At 40.3% G+C, this 24,310-nt stretch overlaps 1 protein-coding gene across 1 annotated transcript; it reads right to left on the minus strand.

Moving 5' to 3' along the window:
• Positions 1-401: 401 nt before the first annotated feature.
• Positions 402-18,974, minus strand: LOC104053707 (elongin-A-like). Its single transcript, XM_064448570.1, has 11 exons — positions 18,897-18,974; positions 11,984-12,085; positions 10,000-10,112; positions 8,275-8,923; positions 6,780-6,879; positions 5,751-5,924; positions 5,076-5,173; positions 4,090-4,270; positions 3,476-3,599; positions 658-776; positions 402-521 (listed from the first exon to the last, which is right to left on the minus strand). The coding sequence occupies exons 1-11, from the start codon at positions 18,972-18,974 to the stop codon at positions 460-462; spliced, it is 1,800 nt and encodes a 599-aa protein (XP_064304640.1). The 3' UTR covers positions 402-459.
• Between the last annotated feature and the right edge of the window lie 5,336 nt (positions 18,975-24,310).

Consider the following 24,310-nt stretch of genomic DNA (forward strand, 5'->3'; position numbering starts at 1 on the left):
ACACAGATTTTGCTTTCCCTATTAAACTGTCTTTATCTCAACCCACAAGTTCTCACTTTTACTCTTCTGATTCTCTTCCCCATTCCACTGGGGTGGGAAGTGAGTGAGCAGCTGGGAGGGGCTTAATTGCCAGCTGGGGCTAAACCACAACACCTTGGCAAGATACACCCACAGCTTAAGCTTATGCAAATGTGTATATAAACTGATGAAGACAGCATCTATAAAAGTCCATATTAATAATGACAAATCAGTTTATAATGTGTACTGACCATACTTCAGTGCTTTTTCCTCATTCACAAGTAAGAAAGCAGCAGTATAAAATGATTCAGATGTTTCAATTTTTATTGCAAACCATATTTTAACTAAGGCAAATTGAAAAACATTTGCATTAACATTGCTTTCATTAGCTGTAGCATGATATACTAATAGTCATATAAGCTTCAAATATGCAGCCTCATTTTATGGTCTTCCAGTTCTATTCTTCAATGCTTTCAAAGTTTTCTTCATGATTGGTGCAATTTCTTCAACAACAAAAAGAAGAGACCAGTTAGGATTACCACAGTGAGCAACTTAAAATGGTATTAGCATAATATTAAGCATATTAATAGACAGCAAGTTAAAGCAATTTTCTTCATAATCTTGGAAAACTCCATTTACTTTTGATAGGCTTCTTTCCATCTTGAGTTGTTATGCTTGAGCTAGAGCTTCCACTGCTGCTAGCAGGGATCAGATTCAGTGATGTGTTACTTCTGTGTCTGCTTTCTGGAATCTTTGCTCTTTTAAAACAAGGAAGTAAGAAAAAAGTTAGCTTTTGATATGAAACTACTGTTCTGGCTCATTTTGGAGGAAAAAAAACAACTGATGACAAACATTTAAGACTTCACACCTCAAAGACAGTATTTTAACAAGTTGGTTCTATAGTACATTTAAAAGTCAGGATAATTCAGGTTAGAATGGACCTCAGGTGGTCATCTAGTCCATTTCCATTCTTACACATTTTTCCATTTATAGATTTGATGCATCTTATTTGTCTTTAAAATTAAATGATCAGAATTTGAGAGAGATCAAAATGTTTAGCAATACCACTGTCATTCACAATGCCCTGTGTTCTACTTTGTTCTTTGTGTTTATTTTCCTCTGAACACAGCTGAACTGCTAACTAGCTCTCTGCCAGAAACTGAGGGCAAATTTACACAAGTTTTCATTTTCGTTTGTTAGAGTAGTAATATCTAGGAAAAGGCATGATAACTAACACTATATATGTTGGGATCCTCAATCAACTGGACAAGGACTGATGCAGTCACAGATACAGAGCTGATGCCTACTGCTAAAGACAGTTAAACCATCACAGCACTGAAGTGTCAGCATGATGTCACCAATCTGGGCAGCCTCGTATGCCTCAGAGCCAGTCACTGACATCTGCTGCCAGTTATTTTATACTGCCGCATGCTGAACTGCAATCAGCAGCATGCTAAGGATCTACCCGTCTGCCACAGGACCTTCTCAGGTCCTGCAAAACCAGCTTCTTCAGTGAAGATTTCAGCTGTACAAGTTTTACAACCTGCAAAACCAACAGCTTTTCAGAGGACATGGTCAAAGCAATGACGTTAAACTCATCATGCCTAAACCAACTTTTGTTTCTCAAGAAAGCAAAGCAACAGCCCTCTTAAGGCTCCTTTCACACAACAGCAGTTCTTCCTGATTTATAATGCCTGAATAAAAAAAATGCAGGCCTTTGAATACATCATTCAGTTACCGGTCCAGGGATTACTGGAGCAGAAAGGACATTTACACTACTGTACTTGAAGTACCTAAACTGGAAGGCTGGTCTGTCACAATGCAGATACAACCTCCCATAAGGCAAGTGAAAGCAAAAGCTAAACTCAAAGTGCCTTGAGCTACTGCCTTGGTAGGTGACTATCTTTTCACTGAAAACAGCAACAGTATGGAAAGAAACTTCCTAATTTAATCAGCTAAAGGTGCAGCTATAAAAACATCATACCTGGTGTAAAAGCTGATTTTAAGAAGTTCCTACACCCAGGCTGTCATTCCTGTCCCATACCACCACCATCTTAAGCAGTAAATCAAGGCTGCTTGACTAAGTCAAGCTCCTGAAATTCACAGAAAACACTTTCCCATGGTTTTGTAGGGGTTTCCCACCATCCCAGCAAACCCAGATCAGTTCAGTTACCTAGTTCATGTGCCTAAGACAGAACAGTTACTCAGCACAACTGCAGGTACTGCAGCATCAGAACAGAAACAACTTAAAATGAGTCTACTGACATATTCAGTATACTGCCAACCTTGCATCACATTTGCAACAACGTAAGTTTTATCCTCCCTGATCCCAGTTATCTGTCACTGTTTACTCGCATACTTGTTCACCTGCATAACTGTTCCCTAATTCAGACTAATGAAAAACGTTCTACCTGTCACCTCCCCAAAGGGTTACCTTTGAGAGAGATAGTTGCAGAGCAGTTACACCAACATGGGAACAACCACAGGCAGTGGGGACAAGGGAGGGCACCATGCTCACCAGCAGCCACAGCAGAGTGCATGACTATGGCTTAAGATACCCGTGGTTCAGGCAGTATGAGTACTCTCCTTAGCTTTTATGGTCCAGCTGCTGGCATGTGGACTCACCAACCCATGGGGTGCTTCTGAATCAAACTGCTTATTTTTCTTTCAGACAAGAACAGATATTCAAACAGTAAAAACGAGCAGTCTGTCCCCACACAGTTGAGGAGGGAAGAAGAGATAGAAGCTGGTCCTACGCTGGTTTATCATCCTCTTGCAGCCATCCTCTTGGATACAAGAGGGTTCATTAGGCTGGCAGGAATGGTATGACAAACATCACATCTCAGCTTTGGTTCTCGTGACTGTTGAACTACTCTGATCTAAGATGTCACAAAGAAAATTTGGCTTTGTGCTGTACAAAGTCAACATCTGAGGAACCAGTTTTCTGTTCCTCCAGTGACTAGCGTTGGCTACTGCTATAGACTGACTGTTCCAGATACTCCTTTAAAATCTACCAAAGCTGAAACCCACAAGAGTATTAGAAGTTGCTGAAATTCACTCTGGTCAGCTATATCACCCTGGTCAGCTGACTGGGGTTTTATGAAAGCAGAATATGTGAGGCTACTGGGCAGGTTTATAAGCACAAAACACCAATACTGGAATCTCCACAGGATATCGAGTGGCTTTAGTGTAGTCTGAAGAAAAACAACAGCTTCCACTCACTCTCCAGCTGGGAGGGTGAATTCATCACTGGCACTTTGGAGAAATTTGCGATGACAACGCATACACGGCGGAGGAGCACGCAAAACTTAAAAGGCAAGTTTAGTTTCTAGACACTAGCTGCTTAAAAAAGGAAAGTAAATAGAGAGCTATTTATAACTTAAATGTTTTGCCAGCCACCTTTTGTACTGACAAAGACATCTAAATCTAAATTAAAAGCATACTACAGAACACTTACTTAAACTTCGCTATTGGATTAAGTTGGGTGACAGGACCTGCTGTCCTGTGGATTTCTTGCTGTCGGCGAATGCCCCTGGGTGGTTTTGCTGCACTGGTCACGTAAGCCAATTTTACTTGTCGGCCTAATACAGCAGCAAGAAGCAGAGGATATGTTACTTTTTCCCCTCCTTTATGTTCAAAATATGGTTGCGTGGCAATTTGTAAGTTTAAATTGGGAAAAATATCATTCACAAAAGCAGAATCTGGTACCAAAGTAGTAAGTGAACCATGGCAAATCACAGACAGACTGCATGCAGCATTTCTTCACATTAACTTTGGTATTTGTAATTACATTTGTACTCTTTGCACTGTTGCTTAGAGTCCTCAGCCTAACCAGTAAGGCATGATTTGTCTACTGTATGCTGCAAGTATTATGCATTGATGTATTGTATTAATGCATGTATTTGCTTTTTAAGCAACTTGTAAATTAAAAGGAAGAGTGTTCTTTCTTCATGTCTTCTAGAGATACAGCGTTAGTGCTCAGTGCAAATCAATCACTAAACCCTACATAGTAAGCGTCAGGAATAGCAGAAGGCTGGGTTTTGTAATTGGAAAAGCTAACCACAGATTTACCTTTTGGTTTCTCAGACTGAGCTGAAAGAATACTTTTTGTAAGCGTCTTCAGTTTTTCTTCTCTCTGATCGAACAGTCTCAAGTACATTTCACGCCAAGACTCATATTCCAGGATGCTCTCATTTTTAAAATCTCTCTGGCAGTGTTTCTTCCACAAGTGGTCAGACTCTTCTGTAAACATCTAGTTTCAACACAAGATATCTTAAATCAAAGATTTAAAAATAACATTTTCAAGAGTACCTGTTAGCCGAGCCTGTAGACAAAGCCCAGTCCCCCAGTGGAGAAAGGTGCAGAACAGATTCCACCACGTGTGCTCTCACAGGTACTCCCAACATGGAGCATGGCAATACAATGCAGAGATGCTGACTTCAGCCTAGAAATCGCATAGCTTCAGATAGCAGAGCTCTATATTTAATGAGCCACGCTTACAGGCTGGACTTGTGTTTCCAACGCAGGCTCAGGCCACAACAGCTCTCAACTTTAGGCATGCAGAGAAATGGCCAACTTGCACTACAAAGTACTACGGGCTCAGAATCTCAATGTCCAAATGTATCTTGGAGCTTAAGTCTTACCAGTGTAGATAAGAAACCTATCACACACATTAAACCTCACCCCAGGAACTTCCCCATTAGTATGCTTTGCAGCCTTAACAGTTTGCAATTTGAACACAGTCGGTTCTATTATGACTTTCACAGCTATTTCAGTGGTAAATACTGTGGCCTCTTTTTTTCCTCCTTATTTTTAGAAATAAATATTTTTCTACCCACAGTGCTTTTCACTTAATTATCAGTAATAATTCTCCCAAATGCTTTAAATCCTGACACTTGAGAAAGTGAGGCCTGATAATGACAGCTGAATTCAGAGAAATAAATATGCAAGACAGAAAACCAGTGGAGCCCATGGAGAATATCAAAAGGTGTGCATGGAAGGCGGAAATAGGTGACCCCTCCTCTGTGGTTCCCTGAATTTAACAAGGCAAAATTTACCGGATTACATTCCTCTATTCGAAACAACTGCTCTGGTGTGCAACGTGTTAGCACAGGCTCAAGAATTTCAAAGGGCACACCTCCTACTTGATGTAGTACTACAAAAGAGGACAGCATTTTCAGTATCTCATTTATTTTACTCAGTGGGTGACACCACTTGAACAGTTTAAACAAAAACACAAGTTAATTTTAGCAAGCGCTAACAGAACACATTTTGAAGTCAGACTATGAAAACATTTATAAATCAGCAGTTCCATACTGACTGACAGTTATATTTGAGGATGGAGAAAGCATCTTTGATTAGCTATTGCCCCATCTTTACCAATGTGCATCATTCCCCTCTCTGCCTATGCAAGGGAATAAAAAATTTCTTGATCACTCATTCTAATTTATGTAAAAAAACATCTTGGAGGGAAAAAAATCAGCAGGCTTTTTGGCTTATAATTTATAGGACATTATATTTTAACTGAAATTGAAACTTTAAAAATGGTAAGCTTTCAAAACAAAACTACATTTTAGCACGGCCATAAATCCATTCTTTTAAGTGCCTTTCAACCTGCTCTGAGTCACTGTTTGTAGGGAGGGGCAATATCTTAGGTCAGTTGCTGGCACAGAAAAAGAGAAGTCTGATACACTTTCAGGCACAGCCTGCTACAAATCCCTTAAAGTACTCACAATCAATATTATTTTGAAGCACACGGATGCACTGTTCGTACAGCGTAAGCATCTTTGAGAGACAGATTGTTTTAGAGCCAGAGTAAACTTGCATTTTAGAATTCAGTCTCCGTCCTGTGAATTGAAATGGTTCACTGACTTCCTGGGGTGCTTCTACAACAGGTGCTAGAGAAGCTGCAAACAAAACATCAGGCAGGGTTTCCTTTACCTCCTGTCATTTTACAATGCTTAAAACGTTCACCTTTGAGTGAAACACAAATGGTAGGACACGTGTATATTCATTTTTCTTGAAATACAAAAGCTACTGCATTACAGTTTGGGGCCTCTACATGTACTATGTTACTGAAGTCCATCATCCAACGCCAAGACAGCATATACATTGCAAATTAGCTGCACCAACTCAAATCAGACTTACATTATTTAGCTCAGGTCTACATGAGCTGTATTCACATCTAGATTAATTTGCTACCAGTCTACAGCACATTATTGATCTTCCTGAGTTATCCTAGAGAAGCCAGAAGCTGCAATAGCAGTGACATTTCAAAACCAGAATGATATAAAACCACAGAAACTTCACAAGACCTGCTATGGGAACCAGTCACACTTTGTCTCACCTAGATATAAAGATGCTACCAAGTTCCTAGGCCAAAACTTAGAAACTATTTGTTTTATATTTGTTTTTATTTTGGTTTTTATTTATTTTACCTAAGATAATTTCTACTAAGTCTTTGCCTGCTATAAGGTATAGACAGGAGTAAAGATAAATGGAGCCACCCAATCTATGCCTTCTCTACATTTGTGGTCATCTTCCACAGTATTTCTTTACTCAGCAAGCCATAAGAGAGAAGCCTTGATAACTCCCTTCAGTTTCAACATGATTTCTACAGAGGACAAAGTGAAGGTAAGGCCTTTCTTTGCCATGGACAAATGAGCTAATACAGTTTATTAGGAAAGGGAATAAAGGCGTCTCTACATAGAGCTTTCAAAACCTACACTGTTTCACATTTATCAGCCTTGCACATCACTTACCTTTAAAGTCTGCAGCATATGTAGGAGATGAGATTGAGATGCCTGTCAGAAATTTAGGCAGTGGAGTATTAAGAAGATCTTGGAGGGATGCAACCTTGGCCTGTGCACAGACAAGGAAACATGGCTTCAACACTACAAATTGAGTTTACTGAGGCTTAAGATAAGCTACAAACACCCCCCCCTTAACCAAACTCCAAAGTTAACTAGAATAACTAGAATTATTGCTTTTCTGTACTAAAGTTTACTCATTGGATTACTTTTCAGTGTATCCTTTCATACTCTACTTACCAAGACTAAATCACAAGAGGAACTTAGTGGGATATCTGCAATCAGTGCATGAAAAGAGATTAAAGAATGGAGCAGATGTGTTCAGCAAACAGAATGAGACAAAACTGCAAGATGACAAAACCACAATTAAATGTTTAAAGGCAAACTAAATGCCATCCTGAAGTATAAGAAACAGCTTTATTCCTGGTGCTATCAAGTCTCCTGTATTGTGCTGGATAAGCCATTTAGCCTAAAGTTTTCAGATAATCCCTTAGAAAGGGATTTAAAGATGCAGCAGTCTGGTATATACACATCGCTACAAATGCTCAGCATTATGTACAACATCTAAATTGGGTCTTAAGTTATAAGCCACACAATTACAGCCCCAAACTTGCATCTCTCTGAGCTTCATTTCCCTATCTTTAATAACTTTCCACAACTGCTTGAACACCCAAGATTTTTCCTTAGTTTATCCTGGAGTATCATACATAAGCCTCTACATTAATGTTATTCCACTTGGACAGAAGATACCACATTCAGATCACAGACCTTCCACAATAAATAAAGCCTGGGGCTTTCACATCAGAGTAGAGATAAAAGACTGAAGAGACCTCTAATTCCCAGTGCACAAAAGGTCTTCTTTTAAAAGGTCTAATTAGTACACGTTTAGATCTACCTTGGCTCAGAGAAGCTACTTAAGCTTCTTCCACTTAAAGGGACCAGGATAGTTCACATTATGAACATGTATAAACTATTTTTATACGCAATACTGTGGTTCACATCAATGCATTAAAAGAAGGAAGTTCAGTTCCACTCCAGACCTTAACATTCATTATTAAAGAACCACAGCATCTGATAAAATGCTGTACACAAAGAGCTACCACAGTCACAAACCATGCCGGTCAATGGAAGAAGGGGACATCTTTCCAAAGGGAAGGACCTTTGCTTTGCAGGTAAAAAGCAGATTAGCTTATATGGATCAAAGACTATTGCCATATTAGAAATTGTCCTGAAAATACAAGTCAAATGTAAACTGCCAGTGTGCAATAAACAATCTTTTTTTGCCTCAATTATTGCAATTATTAGCAATTGCAATGCAGCTGGTATGCCAGAGCCATGCAGTCTGTTGCTTAAAATAAGTACAGCTGAATTCCACTGAAAATAAGAGAACAAAGCACTTGCTCCTCTGCAGTTTATTTGCTATTATCTCAACCATGCAGTGGTTTACCTTTTTATTTGGAGCTTCCGATTGATCTTCCTCACATTTTTTTACATCTTCCAACCCCTCTTTTGCATGAGAAGATTTTGAAGTAGGACAAGCCTTCCTCTTTCTTTTTTTGGTAACCTGATCATAATTAAGATAAGATTCGAAAGACATAGTAGGTGGTTCAAACTCCTCATCACTAGTTAATTTGGCTTTGCTTTTTATGACAAGTTTTTGTTTTGGTTTCTTCACAGACTCAGGATTTCTCTGTTTGGAAGCATCCTTACTAGTTTTTTTCTTCAGGGGTGATACATCTTTATTGGCTACAGAGGAACACTGCTTTTCTGAAGCTTTTTTGCCGTCTGTGGAGGTTGACTCTTTGTAGTCACTTTCTTTAGCTTGAGGATTGGTACCCTGGCAAGTATGCTTAGAACCACTGCTGCTACATTCTTCATTATTACATTCTTTTTGAGACTCAGCATCTCTACTTCGGTCTGTCTTTTCACTACAAGTACGCTGCTTATTCAACTTTTTAGAAATGGCAGTGCTCTTGGAACTTCTGGAGGCCAGTAGAGATGCTTTGGACTTCTCTGAAGGCTTAATCTCCTTTGAAACTGAAGATTTTATCTCATCTTTTTCCTTTTCAGTATTTTGTTTTCTTCCTCCGTAACCACTGCAACATAAAAAAAATAATCACATCCCATACTACATCTTGAACAATCAATCTTTTTACCTGCATTAATAAAACTAAAAGTATTAAGTCACACCATGTGTCATAATTTTACAAGACCCAGAACTGTGTGCTGCTGTGCTCTTGTTCTTCCATTATCAGTACAGAATCCCAGAGAAACAGCTCAAGTCCAGCTCTGCTAAATGCTACAACAAGAATTGACAGCAAGACAAGTGAGGAGTAAGGACGTAACCATCAGTAGGAAAACATGCCTGACTACTATTTGCTTATAATGTGTTGGATACCCCTTTTTACACAAGTTTCCCTGCATGCTTTATAACACAGACATGGTACATGAAGTAATAAGGAGGCAGAGAATTTGCAACATGCTCTGTAGGCGACACAGATTACAACACGTCAGCCTTTACACTTTGCTTATCACGGGTTCTTGTACTTCACTTTCCTGTTTGAACAACTTCAGATTTAAAATGCACTAGTTAGTCAATCTAAACCTTTGGCTTTCTCAGCTCAACTGCCTCAAGTTGTTGGAGGTCCACAAAACATCTAAAGTGCAGTCACCCTGGCCGTGGCAGGGGTGGCTGCTTCATTCTGCGAAGAAATCTCATCTCTTCAGTGTCACTCCTCCAATATTGCAAGACCCTCTCTGTCCTCAAGAACATTAGAGGAAAGCCCTCTATACAGCCAAATCACTGGAGAGCTGCCTCATTTAACCACCCATCTGGGAAGAAAGAGCAAGCTTCCCGCTTCCCTGAGGAAATGCAGAGCAGTGCCCATGCAAGTGGCTTAGTCCCACTTGCATCAGCTGGGAGCAAACAACTTGTGCCAGTCAAAACAAATAAACAGTTTAAGTCTTTGAGTATAGCTGACTAATTTTCCAGTACTTGCTCTGATTTGTTTTCTGATATCTTACAAAAAGACAGATTTATTTCATTCAATTTATGCATTAGTCCTAATGCACATTTGCCATTCCAAACACTTCCCTAAGCTTTCCAAGCTGTATTTTATAAAGTTACACCACAGTATAATTAACTTCTACAAAAAAGTTAGTTCACACCTACCGTCTATTTTCTGGAGGAATAAGTTTTTTCCATTTTTTCACCAGGGTTTTAGCTACATTCCCCACAGTGGCATGTTTCCTAAAACTGTTAACTGTTTTGCCTATGCCAGTTTCCTGTTGAAAGTGCAAGAAAGATGGGCAGAATGAAACAACTATCACCCCAAATAAAACCTTCTCTAAAACTGCTACAAACAGCGTTAGCCTTATGGTACTCAGAGAAGCCTTATGGCAGCTAAAGAAATAATAAATGCATGCACTCTTTACACGGCAAATAGAATTGAAGAAAAGGTACATAATTATACCCAAATACACAGAACAAAATGCAGTCTTAATTCATAAAACTAAGAGAAGTCATTTTCCTCTGTTAAACGTATGTATTTCAAGAATTTTACTTGGGGGCATAAGCATTTTAGCCAAAATGCATACTGCCCCAGCTAATTGGATTAATCAATTCAAATTCTCTTCAGGCTTATGCAGGTACATTTTAGTGTGTTAGAGAACACATATGATGGATGTATTGTAATGTAAAATGCATCTCAACCAGGATTAGTATGGGGTAGAGGGGTCAGAGGAACAGAGTTCATATGACTAAACTCAGTCTCAGCCACAGGGAGAGGGGGAACAAAACAAAACAAAAAACCCACACCTTGACATTTAAAACCTGTCATTTTCTGTACTGGGGGAAACCAATTATTTTCACATTACCACTGTGCTTTCAAATCTTGTTCTACTGAGTTTTATGTTGTCAAAACATAACTATCTTGCAGACATTGAGTGTATGTATCATAGGTGATTTTTAATACTGTATTATCAGTAAGTGTCTCTGATTCATGAACTCTCATTTTTATGATGCATATAAAATCTGGAATTCATAGGTTAGCAGCAACCTGTTAATGCTCTTGCTGACTACTGAAATGATACTTCTGTGAAGTCTGAGCAAGAGCTACTCCCACAAAACTGGCTCACACCTTAGAAAGGACTCCCTTAATTTCACTTGAAGGAGTTTAACTACTATATAATTTTAGCAATACTGGTTCGATAGGTCAGTGTATTGCAAATAGATGCAAGAAATTTGGTGGGATTATTTCCTAATGCTATTTATGTTCTTCAAATGCGTTAAAAGTACGTGGAACCCTCAGTTTTAAGCCATCACTTTCCTCCGTTTGACTTGAAGGCTTCCATCAAAGTCTGTCACATTATAAAACACGTAAGTTTGCTTGGAACATTGTCTCCAGAAGTCCTCTGCATTTTAAACAACTAATTGCAAGATGAGATTATTTTGTTTCTCAATAAAAATGCATAAATATTGCTGTATTCCAGTAGAAGTCTACTTGTGTTTAGGCAGACAAATGCTTTTTTGCCTAAGTCAGCCAAATACCTTAATTACCATATTTTTCCCTTACTCTTTAAAGAGCTCTGTCACAAAACACCCCACATTTTTCTTCTTCTGAAAATACAGGCACATTGCTCATAATATCTAGAAGCTTCATAGACCAGCGTGAAAATTTCTAATATAAAACTTGATAGGATGCAGCACAGATAAGGGTACAAGTCTCAAGTAACCCTACTCTATAACATGGGATGCCTGCTCTTTAAATGCAAGAAACTAACCTTGAACTGGTAATAAAAGACAGAAGATATAGACAACTGGCCTAAAGAATGGTTCGCCCGTATTTGCTTTGTCTTAAGTATGGTCTTGAAAGCAGTTTTACAGTGAGAAGAAACCAACCCTGAAGTGCTCTCTCTAGGCTCAGATTCCTGCTCAGTACTACCCCTGATTGCATAATACTGCATTCATCAAGTTGTATGCCCAGCTTCCAGCTGGCTTTTGGAAAGGGCTCCATGGTTCCTTGTACAGAGCTCTAAACAATGATTAAGAGTTAAAATTACAAACGCAACAGTGCTCACTGCTTGTATGATTGCAGACCCTGACATTTACACAGTAATTCACTATGGAAGAGTTTAATGTCTTATTGGTCACTTACCACTAGAATATCCAATGATATATCCAAATCCTGTAGTACCTTAAGTGTTTTTATAATCTGGAAGGAAACATTAGATTTTTTAAAAATTCTATTTAATTCTAATTATTTTAATTCTATTTTTTAATTCTATTCTATTCTTCTCATTCTTATTCACATGTTTAATCAAGAAATACTCAGTGTTAAGAGGACTATCCAGTAACTCCATGAAAGTGTAAGTACTCCTTTACTGCAAATCAGGGCTGTGCCTGAAGGCTGTGCTGTGAACCACTACAGTTCTGCCAACCCCCCAAATTTCAGTAATACCAGAAAATCCACTAGGTATGAATTTACTGCTTACATAGGTTACATTACAGATCCGTAATACAATAGTACAGGGTACATATGTATGCCCACACTCTTCATGTAGCAGCGACCCTCATTTGTCACAGAAGAGATAGAAAAGCTGCATTATGAGAACCAGCGCTATGCAAAAAGCAGCAAGGCTCCTGGCACATCTCCCAGTCAGCAGCACTGCTCCATCAGCCTGGGCCAAGAAAGGACAGAGCTGATGGGAGCCCAGTTTGCAAAAATAAGGTATACAACAGCCCAGAGTCTTGCAGCTGGCCAGACACAAGCAATTTGCCTTATCTTTCACAAACTTCCATGAAGCTGTTATGTAGATGACAGAATTAATGTGGAACTGATGTAACAGCATTTCTTAAGAGTTTCACAAAGCCTGGAACACTAATCAAATTTTTCAGATCATTGTCACTTCTAAATGCAATGGCAGGAACCTGCAGGAATGCAAAACAGACTACCCAGAACTGTTTTAACTGTAACAGCAGCTACGATAACTTAAATAACTGTTGAACTGCCATTTATCATACTAGATATTGCTTCTGACATGGTGTTGCAGGAATTAGAAGAGGTACTAAAATAAGTGAGTACCAAACTTGAAGAAGCAAACAGCACTGGGGGGACTGTTTTTTTCTACAGTTGTTCTAAATTTCATTGTTCCTGTAATGCATTAGTAGTGGAACCCCACACTCGACACTGAATTTCATCATGTACAGTGGGCATGCAGTTCTTCCTGTAAATCATCCACCCTGCAATCGTGTTTCTGAGACCTAGAGAAGTAGAGGGGAAATGCTTCATAGCCTGAGAACACATGAGAAAAACTGTAACAGTAAGACATACACCTAGGACCAGAGGTAACAAATCAACTTTCTCGTAAGAAGTTCAGCTAACTACAAAATGTCAGAATACCTACAAAAAAAAAGCTTCCTGACCAAAATTTTGGAACCAGTACGAGAGCCATGTGAAGTTCTGTTCATCTGCTATTTAAGGATAACGTATTCCCTGAGCCAGCAAGTTGAGTCAACAATATATGCAATGAGGTTAAAACAACTCTGCATCTCAAGAGAGCTACTCTTAAGGACAATACAAGTTTAACATGTAACATTTTTTTTCCCAGACACTTCACAGATACAGACTACATATTTCATGTGCTGAAGACTTTTTCTAAATAATCCCCATCAGGAAGTGTGTTGCAGAGACACTTAGGTAAAACAAAGAATTGTTCACAACATTTATCAATATCATTAGAAACTATGTTATCAGTGTCAGGTTAATTTTCTTATTGAAAGTATCCCCATTCATTTGATTTATTTTGCAATCAAAAGGACATAACCCATTGCTGAGGAGATATATTGTGCTACATAGAACGGCTAGATAATCAAGCAGTGTGAACTACTAGGAATAAATCCGATAGCCCAAAGACAATCCCACACATGGAAGAATGCCAAAAGATGTTTTCATCAAGCTGCAAGGAGAATGGGGGTTTTGAACTACGTTAATTCATAAAACCGAGTTCATTTCAGAAGAACAGGTTCAGGAAGCAGGCAAGTACTATTCATACAACTTCAAGACAACAGCCTAAATTACAAAAGCACCTAGATGACAAGCGTGTCTGAAAGCAGTCAGCACATTTTAATGAAACACAAAACTTCCAGTTTTCTAAATGAAAGACTACACTGTTCCTTTTGCTTTCTTGAAATGTGTATCACATTTGGCAAATTAAGACAAACAAGAGGGTTTCATTAAAAAGAAAATAGAAAGCATTGATCAAACACACTGACCATTCTTTTGGGAGAAGCAATCCTGATCTCTCAAAAGGAGAGAATTGCACTTAGGCTGCAGTGAGATTGGCAGCTACACATATACAGGACTACCAAAGGAGAGAGCGCTCCATTTGCCTTGTACTTGCAATCTAAGTGGCAGCATCCAGCCTGCCAGGAGGAACCACTCACTTCCAAGCCCCTGGCACTTAAAACCAAACTTACTTACAGACACAAAAAACAAGCAAAAATAATTTGTGGCAAACATCAGTAACAGCAGAGAAACTTTATTTACCCTATTTGCTGGAGAGTTTTGATTTTTTCTATTAAAGACTAGCAGGGCTGTTTGCTTTTTAAGGCACAAATACCAAGCTCCGATACCTATCAGATTTTGGTGAAGGCCACAGAAAGGTATATTGTGAAACGTAAGACACCGAAGGGCCCATCACTGAAACTAAAGCTTGTTAGAAACACAAACTTTGGTGTCATTATATTTATATGGTGGACCATGACATTTAAAACATAAGGCAGAAAGAGAAAGTAATTAATCTGAAGTCTGTTCTAAGCAAGCCTTTAAAAACAAAGTGAAGACTGACTGTTGAGCTGCCTTGCTCTAACCATATCTTTTACCATAGCATTTATAGCCCATCTGGCTCTTATCTCACTGGACTGTACCCAGTAATTTTTTCCCAAGTCCTTCCATATACCTCCATGGGTTTTCAGTGCATTTTAACTTGCATACCACTATCAACTATACCCTTATGGAAAAGCTCTCTTGACTTTAAAAGAGATGGTAATCTTTATTAAAAAAAATAATGGAAACATAACAACTATTTCTATATGATTCCTGAACTGTTCTATACAATTCCTAAATACATCTCAATTTCTACAAGATGAGTCAAAGCCTTGAGGATTGTTGTTTTTCCAATAAACAGCATTCCAAGCAAGCCCAAGACACAGGTCTTCCTGCAATGTAACACACAACAGAAGCAGAGCCTTATGGACAAACTGAGAGCCAGCACATGCATACCAGTGTGAGACAAAAAGCAAAGGTGACAATAGGCACAAGGGTGAACTAAGATGAAGGGGAGAAGGGAAAGCAAGCAGGCATTCAGAAAGTAGGGAGCAAAGGTAATAAACAACAGGTAAGAAGCACGTGAGCAAACAAAGTTTTCCAGAGACAAAAATTAAAAGCAGAGTAATGACAACACATCCCAGGTACACCATGTTTGTTCTCTTCCCACACCAGTGCTGCTCCAGCACTTTTATGAGTGCTGTACAGTCACCTCACTTCTCCTAGCTGACCCTGGGCCCTCAAGAAGGATAGGGCCCATTAACAGGTCCCCAGGCCATCTGTGGCCAAGGGACTGACTCAACATTTCACTGTAACTCCTTGCTTTCTCTCCTTCCCTCCTCTTCCTCGCTCACCACCTGCATCTCTCTCTCAAAGGGATCCTTATGATTGTTTAGCCTGTGTTTGTCTGTAACACAGCCCGTAAAATTTCATCCAGTGGTAAGTCCATAACTTCTGCTGTTGCTGAAAGAGTACCAGGACTTTGAAGACAACACATTAGAAAAACCAAATGTATTCCCAAGCGAGTCATTCCTATGCCTTCAGTAAAAAGAGTATCACCAAAACCAACCGTCCAGTTTTGCTTTCAGCTACTGAATCACGCTATCTTTCTGCTGAACAAAGGAATCTTCTTCCAAACATCTTGTACAACACAGAAATGTAAATGCTAATCACACATTTTACCTCAGTTCTTTTGTTTCAGGAAGTAATGCTAGCCAGAGCTATAGCCATTCTTGAGCTGTCTTGCTATCCTTCCAGCTTCGCAGTGTGGTTTTTAAAAACCACAGTCCCCAGAACAGGACATAATATTCCTGTAATTGTCCCACTAATACTACATAGCGGTAATAACATAACCCTGCTAAGCTACCCAAAGATACCATTTATTCCATAAGCCACTGCACTGTACTGCAATTTCATGCTCAACCAGTAATACATCAGAGCTCCAAATCATTTTCTGAGTCAATGCTTTCCAAAATAGTCTCCTATCCTGAGTGACCTATATACACAGCTCCTAGCTGTGACTTTCCACTGAGCCATGTTAAAACATGTGTTGCTCAGATGAACATAGCCTAACACATGACCAAAGTTGGTTTCTAGAAGAGTCTTCATTTGACACAAATTACTTCAGTATTTGTAGTATTTCCCTACAATGCTTGCTGTCTTCTAAATTAAGAAAGATTTGAGTAGCATCACCTCCCACCTACAAAAAAGCCACCAGAAACCCACAACCAAAAACCACAAATCAACATCATTTTCTGATGAGGTCTGACACTTATTTTTGGTGAGTGCAGCCAAAATCTATTTTATGTATTGCATCAGGTCCATAACATTGCTACTGTAATCATCATCATACAGAAGCAAGTCACATGCAAATCTCTTAAGGCATTTATTTATAATAGTGTAAGCTGAATATAATTTGAGAAAAATTTGGGAGTACATATCTACATAAAGTCTCATCAAGTGACATGGATCATGGTACCATCCTTTATTTCTATACCAATTACAGCTTATATGTAACATCATGCAGCTGCTCAACACACTTCTTCATGATCAATGTCAGTGAAGAGCATTTCATTTACCTTTATAAACAATAGCAGAGTATTTTCCTGTCCTGCTGAACTACTGTAGTACCTTGAGCATCATCCAATACCTAAATCTTTAGTTCTGTTCATTCTTTCGTCAGTTATCTGAAAACTCACTGAGGTAGTTATCAAGCCTCACACATTAAGAAGCTTTTGACTTGAACAATCAATGTTCTGCATCTTCCCTGGTTGCTACAAGATCGGAAAGTATTTAACGGTTATTAGAAAGTGTCAAAACAAATACTATTCTCAAGTATGGAAAAGAAATATTTGACAACATCAATACTTACATACATGTCTGTAATATATTTTTATTTTTTCCACACATACGTAAAACTTTCCTCTTTGCCTTTAAACACAATAATCACATATTTTCTATTACTAGATTTACCTTTTATTAGCAGTGCATTTTATGACTGCAAGTTTACGGCTATCAGTTTCTCACTTCCCCTACCACTCCTTAGCCGGTTATCCATAAATATTTCTATTTCCCTAGACACAGTTTTACCAGGGACAGCAGAAGTGCTGCAGCACCACCATTAGTCTCACTTTATGCAGCACATGCTTGTAGTCATGCACATAAAAACTGCATCTCCTCCCTTAACAGATCCAAATCTGCCAGGGCTGTTCACATTTTTCATTTCAGTTGAATGTGTTTTGAAACTTACTGTTCTGGGATCACTTAAAAATTAATTACCTCTAGAATTGTTTCTTTCTTTTCCCTTTCAATCTCTTGTTCAGAATAGCATATCAACATCAAACCCAAATATTAAAAAATGCAAAGACTATAATATCTGATAACTTCTGTATGAAAAAGAAGAAATTTTAGGTTCATTGAACTGCAAATTAAAACATCTGAAGAAGCACCTGGACTGATATTTGTATTTCAGACAGATATAGTCTACAACACTAGCATTCACGAAGATAAACCATCATTGACTAATAAAATCAGTATTTCCTATATATGCATACACACACACACTTAGAAAACACAGTAGGTATGATTAATAACTAAGCTTTTCAAATTCATTAACTACCAAATACAATGTAGATTACGTTTTACTGCCACCCTCTGCCTCCAAATGCTTCCACAAACTTGAATGAAGTTTTAATCTTAAAAACCTATCATTGCAATTGTGTTCTGTACTTTCAAACTGAATTTAACCCTCAAAAAAACAAAAAAACCCACACCCACTTTTTTGAATACACCTTCTTCAGTCAAACGTGATTTATTACTTAAAAAAACACAGAGGCCACTTTGGCACATACTGCTTTGGTTCCATTCCCTTCAGAGTCCAGGCTGCCGCTCTTTTTTCCCCCCACTGCCCTGGAACCTGTGCTTATCTCCCCATCTGCCTCTCAGTGCCTCAAGGGTGTCAAGCATAGCTTCCGTAGGCTGCTCTGATCCATCTCCCCACTGATGGCTGCTTGCTCCAAGTATTCCTTATCTAGCCCTTGCAGCTACTGAGCCACCCCACTCTCCTACGGAGGCTGTTTCATTTCTTTCAGACCTAAGAGCAGCTTTGCTGGTCTTGAACCAGGAATAACAATGCTAGGTGGCACACCTCCCACTCTTGCTGTGCACCATTAAAACAAAGCAGAAACACCTGTTTCACTGAGAAAAGCTCTTACGAACACAGAAATTGCACCCCAGCTGCTCGCTGCGCTTTGACCTTCTGGCCACGCTGGCAAGCCTTCACATAACCAGTGCTAGCCATTACATGCAACGACATGACGCCCAGCTTCGGCTGTCCTTCTCCTCAGCTGACTGCACGCAGGGCCCCTTGGCCACCCGCAGAAAGCTTCAGCCCTTACCCACCCGGACATAACCACGCGTGACCCAACCACTACCCAACGCTCCCGCAACCCCTCCTGGCCATGACAAGTGAGGGAAACAAAATGTAGACGCCGGGTGGCGCCTCGCAGGCGAGCTCCCCCCGGGCGGCCCAGGGGGCCGCGCTCGGCTCAGGCGCCCCGCTCCCTGCCGGGCAGGGCCGGCAGCCAGCCCCGAGGGGGGCAGCCCGGGCCCCCAACGCCTCACCACCGGGCTTACACCGCCCGACGCCACTCGCGCTGCTGCGGCATTACACCGGTACACGTAAGCATACAGAGTATGCGTTAAGAGCCGGCGAAGGGCAGCCTCCCGGCGGCGGGGCGGGTACCTCCGCCGGCTGCTCCGCGCAGGCCAGCCGCTCGTTCAGCTCCAGCACCCTCCGCCCAACACTCCACCCCTCCGCCATGGCTGCCCGAGCCATTCGCTCCCCCCCTCGCCCCTTTTGTAGCCGCCATGGGCGGCGCCGCGGCCAGGCCGGGCTCGGCCAGGCCGGGCCTTCGGAACGCGGGCTAGTGGCGGCGCCTGTCCCCGTTCCCGCTGTTTTGTCAGCCCGCCCCTGGGCTTTGTGCCCGTCGCCGCGCCCTCCGAGCCGCCCCACGCCTACCTCTTGAGGTTCCCCCGGGGGTTTTACGGACGGGGGCCGATGGCCAGACCCTGGAGGGGGCCGGTGCGGGCAGCCTCGGCCTGAGACCTGGTCTCCTGTCCCACAAAGGCAGGTGCAGCCAACAGGGCCTGGCCCGGAGTGGCTCTTCCCTGCCGGGCTGTGTACCGATAGCTGCAGCTGACCCGATAGTTCCGTACCAGACTGTTAGCAATTATAAAGATTACAAGCACTTCTTTGTTCTGCCTCTTTCGATTTTATTTAAATATGCAGTGTGGTACCGAACAAGCAGAGCTGTAATTGAAGTAAGGCTACGGAGGTGAGTCGGTGGAACAGCAGCCTGCCCCAAGAAGCACCATGGCATGCGCTCTTACCCAGCAAGGCAGGTCCATCAGAACAGCCATGCCAGCCTCAGGAGAAGCCGTGAGAGGTCTCTGCCCTCGGCGTGCACTAGGTGGGACACTACTAGCATCAGTCTTTGCACTTGCTCGTGCAAACTTGTTCAGTTACTTGTTCAGTCAGGTAGTGTCTGCGGCATTTCTGTCGTCTGTGCGTGGCCACAAGGCTGCTTAGCAGCCGTTAAGCACGAAGGTGCACATAGGGGTAGTGAGGCCAAGCCCATGAAGACGGGACTGGTGCCCACAGGCACCCTACTGCAGTCGTAACCTGCAGGTGAAGACAGCACTCAGGCTGAAGTGGGCATCCTTTTCTTTCTGTCCTGCCTTATTTACAGCCTGATGACTAATGCTTTTTTTTTTTTTTGGGGGGTGGGGTGGGACAGAGCACTTTTGGGCCCTGCAACTTTCCATATAACTCCTCTGTTACCTAGGGTCACAAAAAAGGTAGGACAGAGAGTTAGTCTTTCATCCTGCATGAACTGCATAGCTGAAACAGGATCTCTCTAATGGAGCTTGCTGGGGCTGAGCATGTGCTTGAATGACTCCAAGCTGAAAGAGTCCCTCCTCAAAACACCTATGGGTTTGCAGTATTTCCTTGGAAGTTAATGTAGATACAATTGAAATAAATATATAGAACACCTTTCACTCTTTAGAGCAGTGGTTGGGGGAAGTGTTAAAAAGAGTGTATCTAGTCTGAATTACAGGGGAATTTTAAGAAGGCAAAAGTCTGGTATTTGCACGTTAGGGTTACTACTCTTGCAAAATAGATCTTATTACAGCTTGGCACAGCATATAGCGAATGTATCAGTAGGGAAACCAAAATAGCTGGTAGGGCAATACAGTAGGTAGAGCGCTCAGGCTGGATACAGAAAAAACAAGCCCAGGTCCCTGTTGCAACCTGGCTCTTGAGTTCCCATGCTCATCTTTTTACAGGAATAACTAGCTCATCTTCACAGCGTATAGAGACTTCATCAACCCTGTGTTAAAATCGGCCATCCGCAGCTAGTTACTCTTTCTTTATTTTTCTGGCTCTAATAGTATGAGATTACTTACACAAAGTGGCATTTATGCAGAAGTCTTGGAAGAGATTCAGCCCACACCAGCATTATGGTTAAAGTCATCTTTGAGTAGGGAAGTTGAGGCTCAGATTGTCATATGGATTATGCGATTGAAGCTGGGTTTCCCATATATTGTCTCAAAGCCTTAATTATCAAATTACTGGGTTTTCTGGGATGAGGAAAACCTCCTTGCTGTACTTCTGCCCAATTATTCTGAAAGATCAAGATTTCATACCAGTGAAGAAGAAAATATTTAAAATCTCAAAAGCTTTCCTAGAACAAGAAAAATGTTTCTGGCCCAGATCTAACTGCAGCCTTTCTCATATCACCTGCCATAACTGGCACAGAAAAGAATTCCAAGTTTACTTGGTCCTTCAAAACTGCCAGCCAATGGATCATTATGAGGATTTGTTTGTTTGGCATTGATGCAGGACTCCTATTAGGAAGAAGAGGGTTGCCACACACAGAAATATAGCTCCAATAATTGCTCTGTCAGTATATGCTTGAGAGGTGTGTTGTGCCATCAGCTCCACTTCAGGGCTTGCAAACTCTCATCTCAACCCTAGGGTACTCTCCCTGCCCTACTGCCAGTGCTCGATGAGTTTCCAAGGAAAGAGTGACACCAGAAAGAGAAATAGGCTTTGTACGAGCTAAGAAGAGCTAGGTGAGAGTTTCAGGGGGTGGATGGATGAGAGAGGCTCCGCTGGGCAAAATTAGGCAATGAACTGCAACTGAGCAATCAAGTACTGGGGGAGCTGTTCCTCAAGGGGGAGGTCTGAGTGACCCCACCCCTGGTTGGGTGTCTTGCTGAACACAGTTCCTCAAAGTCACCATCTGTGAAATCAAGGCCTCTATATTTGATCCTAAACAGTAGTAGTTTATATGTTTAGTCAGCAGCTTAAAAAGAAAACCTGTTTCTTTTCAATCTTTTTATTGAAGAGACTGCAGAACCCACTGAAATTCAATCTGCTTTCACACTATCTCCAATCTGCGCAAGAAGCTTCAGACTTCCTAAAGTCATTATTGGTGTGATTACTCAGTACATTCAGATCAGTTCATTTAAAGATATTTTTCGTAACTATTTATCATAGTGAACTAAATGTGGGCTTTGGGGGTGCATAGTATTTGGCTGAGTATACACAAAGGGCTCAGAGAAAACAATGCAGTCATGATCTAAAGCTGAGCCTGAGCTTTGTTAACATCTTTAATTGACCATGCTAGCTCCAAAGAAAAGGCTTTACATTTTCCAGAAAGTGTGCAATAATGGTTGTGCATGGATTAGAAAAGACAGTTATAATTGCCGTAAGTCCTATCTTTGCTGGTACAAGAACTTTCCCTATTGCTGATTCTGGGTTATGCACATGGAGCAAATAATAACAATTATTCTTGTTTATTGGCCTAAGAACAAATCTCTTGAAATCTTTATGCTTTTTTCCCCCCTACAAATGTTAAAGCATTACTACATGACCTGCTACTGCTGCATGGATACTATTGTCCTTAGTCACTCACACAGACCAGTTGATTGTGGAGCAAATTAAATATTTTTCCCCCAGGATTCACTCATACCTAAAGGGATACATCTTGACAGTCTTAGGACATTGCCAAAAAATGTACTACCCCCTCTTTTAACTGAGAAGATAATTCATACCTTGATTGAAAGGTCTTCAATCAATATAAAAATATTTTATAGTAATTAATCTATACGCCATTGGAGAGGGAAGAAATCAAAAAGACAATAGTTATTTTCAAGATATAAAGGAAACAATGTTAAGAATATCTGAACATTAAAAAACCATATTAAATCAAAGTTTTATTTTAAAAAATGTATCATGATTTGCAGCTAATCCTGGTACTGTTTGGTTTTTAAAAGACACTGTTGTGTGCAAATTAATGGAAAATGAGAATGACTAGTTCCAAGACCAGCTTGCATGCTGCATAATAGCCAAGTATCCTATTAGTTGTCCTCTGATCTTGAAGGCTAAGTAACTAAAGATTTTGTGGGTTTTGCTCTAATGTATGACCATAGAACTCTGGGAGATATTTAATTGAGTCAGTGTTAGTACATTGAGATGTTGAGGCATGCCCCACAAGATGGTTATCTCTATACTGTGCAGCTCAAAGCATGTTCAGTGTTTTCTGGAAATTAGAAATTAGTTTTGCATTTTCAGTGGGTGTATTTCCACATTATTTTTTGTGTGTATTTTTCAACCCTGAATCATAATCAGATGCTGGAAACATGTTTGTACAGATTGAATAAGACTTAAATTTCTTTTACAATGTGCTAATAGATTTTAAAGGTACAGTATGAAAATTAGAGTAATTTTTTATTTTCTACAGATCATGATAGTGTATTCATTCTGGAGAATAAGTTTCCCCTTTATAAAAAAAATCAAAAAACAACTAACTGAAAAATAACAAAAGGAAAAAATATATTCTTTCTGGCTTTTTAGGACATTTTAAAATTATAAAAATTGATAAAAGTCTCGGCATGAACTATTAGAAAAGGGAACACTGAGTAACTCAGGCTCACCAGTCTGTATATGTTTGGCAGTCTTGTTTTAGAAATATGCCTGTTCTATCTATAAAACTAATTTTTACAAGTTCTTAAAACTCATGAAACCCGGTGGGGAATATATTCTTTGTGTAAAAATCATTACCGCTGATCCTATTAAGGCAGAGCTTCAAAAAAAGTTAAGGATAATTGTCCATGTAAAGTATTTTATAATTAGATTGAACTGGTAAATTAAAATATATTGAGATGTCTTAAGATGATGATAGATCTCATCCTACATATTAAGTTGATGCTATACTGAGTTGTATATTTGAGGCACTCTACACATGAGAAAAAAAAATACATAGTATAGTAAGGAGAAGCTCCTAAAACATGTCTTAAAATAAGACGTCGTCCTTCATTTTTCACAGTGGTGGTCCTCCTTTTCATAAGGAAAGCCGGTTACCTTGTTGCTCTTGGGAGGGCTTGGCTTTACGTCCCCCTCCTTCACTCTGGTTTCACAGGGTTTATCGCCTCTCATTCCCTATTCTGCTTTTTCATTTTGATCTTCTAACTTTTTGTAACTCCACTAGCACAGGGATGCCCTTTTGTTCAAAATACAAGTGTTACTTTGCAGCAATAGTTTTAATAGCCCATCTGAGCATGGAGGCAATTGAATAAATCTACCAGATGAAGCATTACACAAACAACAGCTAAGAGAAAATCTTCCATTTCTCTGACATCCACTTCCACCAATATCCTTCACTTCTCATGCAGTCTCTCTCACTTCTTTTATCTCTCCCGTGGGATGAAATTCTCCTAGGATGTGGAGGTTTGGCATTATGTTATTCCTGAGGTTCACTGGCAAGAAGTGGAGGTAAATTGTTTTGGTGTATGGTATAACCCACAAGTTAGGATACTTTCTTCTGAGACAGAAGATCAAAGTTCACATCTCTCTGCAAACATATGAGGGGATATGAGCCGGTATCCTTGAAAGCTGAGGCAAGTCTTTATGGAAGCAGCGACCTAACTCCAAGAAATAGGACATGGCTGTGAATCGCCATCAGCCAGTCTCCTTCCTTCTGCCCAGAGTTAAGCACCAAAATCCTAAGAAAGTGGAACTAAAGTGCCAGCTTTTCCTTGGTATTTCCTGCTGGTTATTTTAGGTCATAGAATAATATAATCACAGAATGG

The sequence above is a fragment of the Phalacrocorax carbo genome, chromosome 3, assembly GCF_963921805.1.
Source record: "Phalacrocorax carbo chromosome 3, bPhaCar2.1, whole genome shotgun sequence".
In the NCBI taxonomy this organism is placed as follows: Eukaryota; Metazoa; Chordata; class Aves; order Suliformes; family Phalacrocoracidae; genus Phalacrocorax; species Phalacrocorax carbo.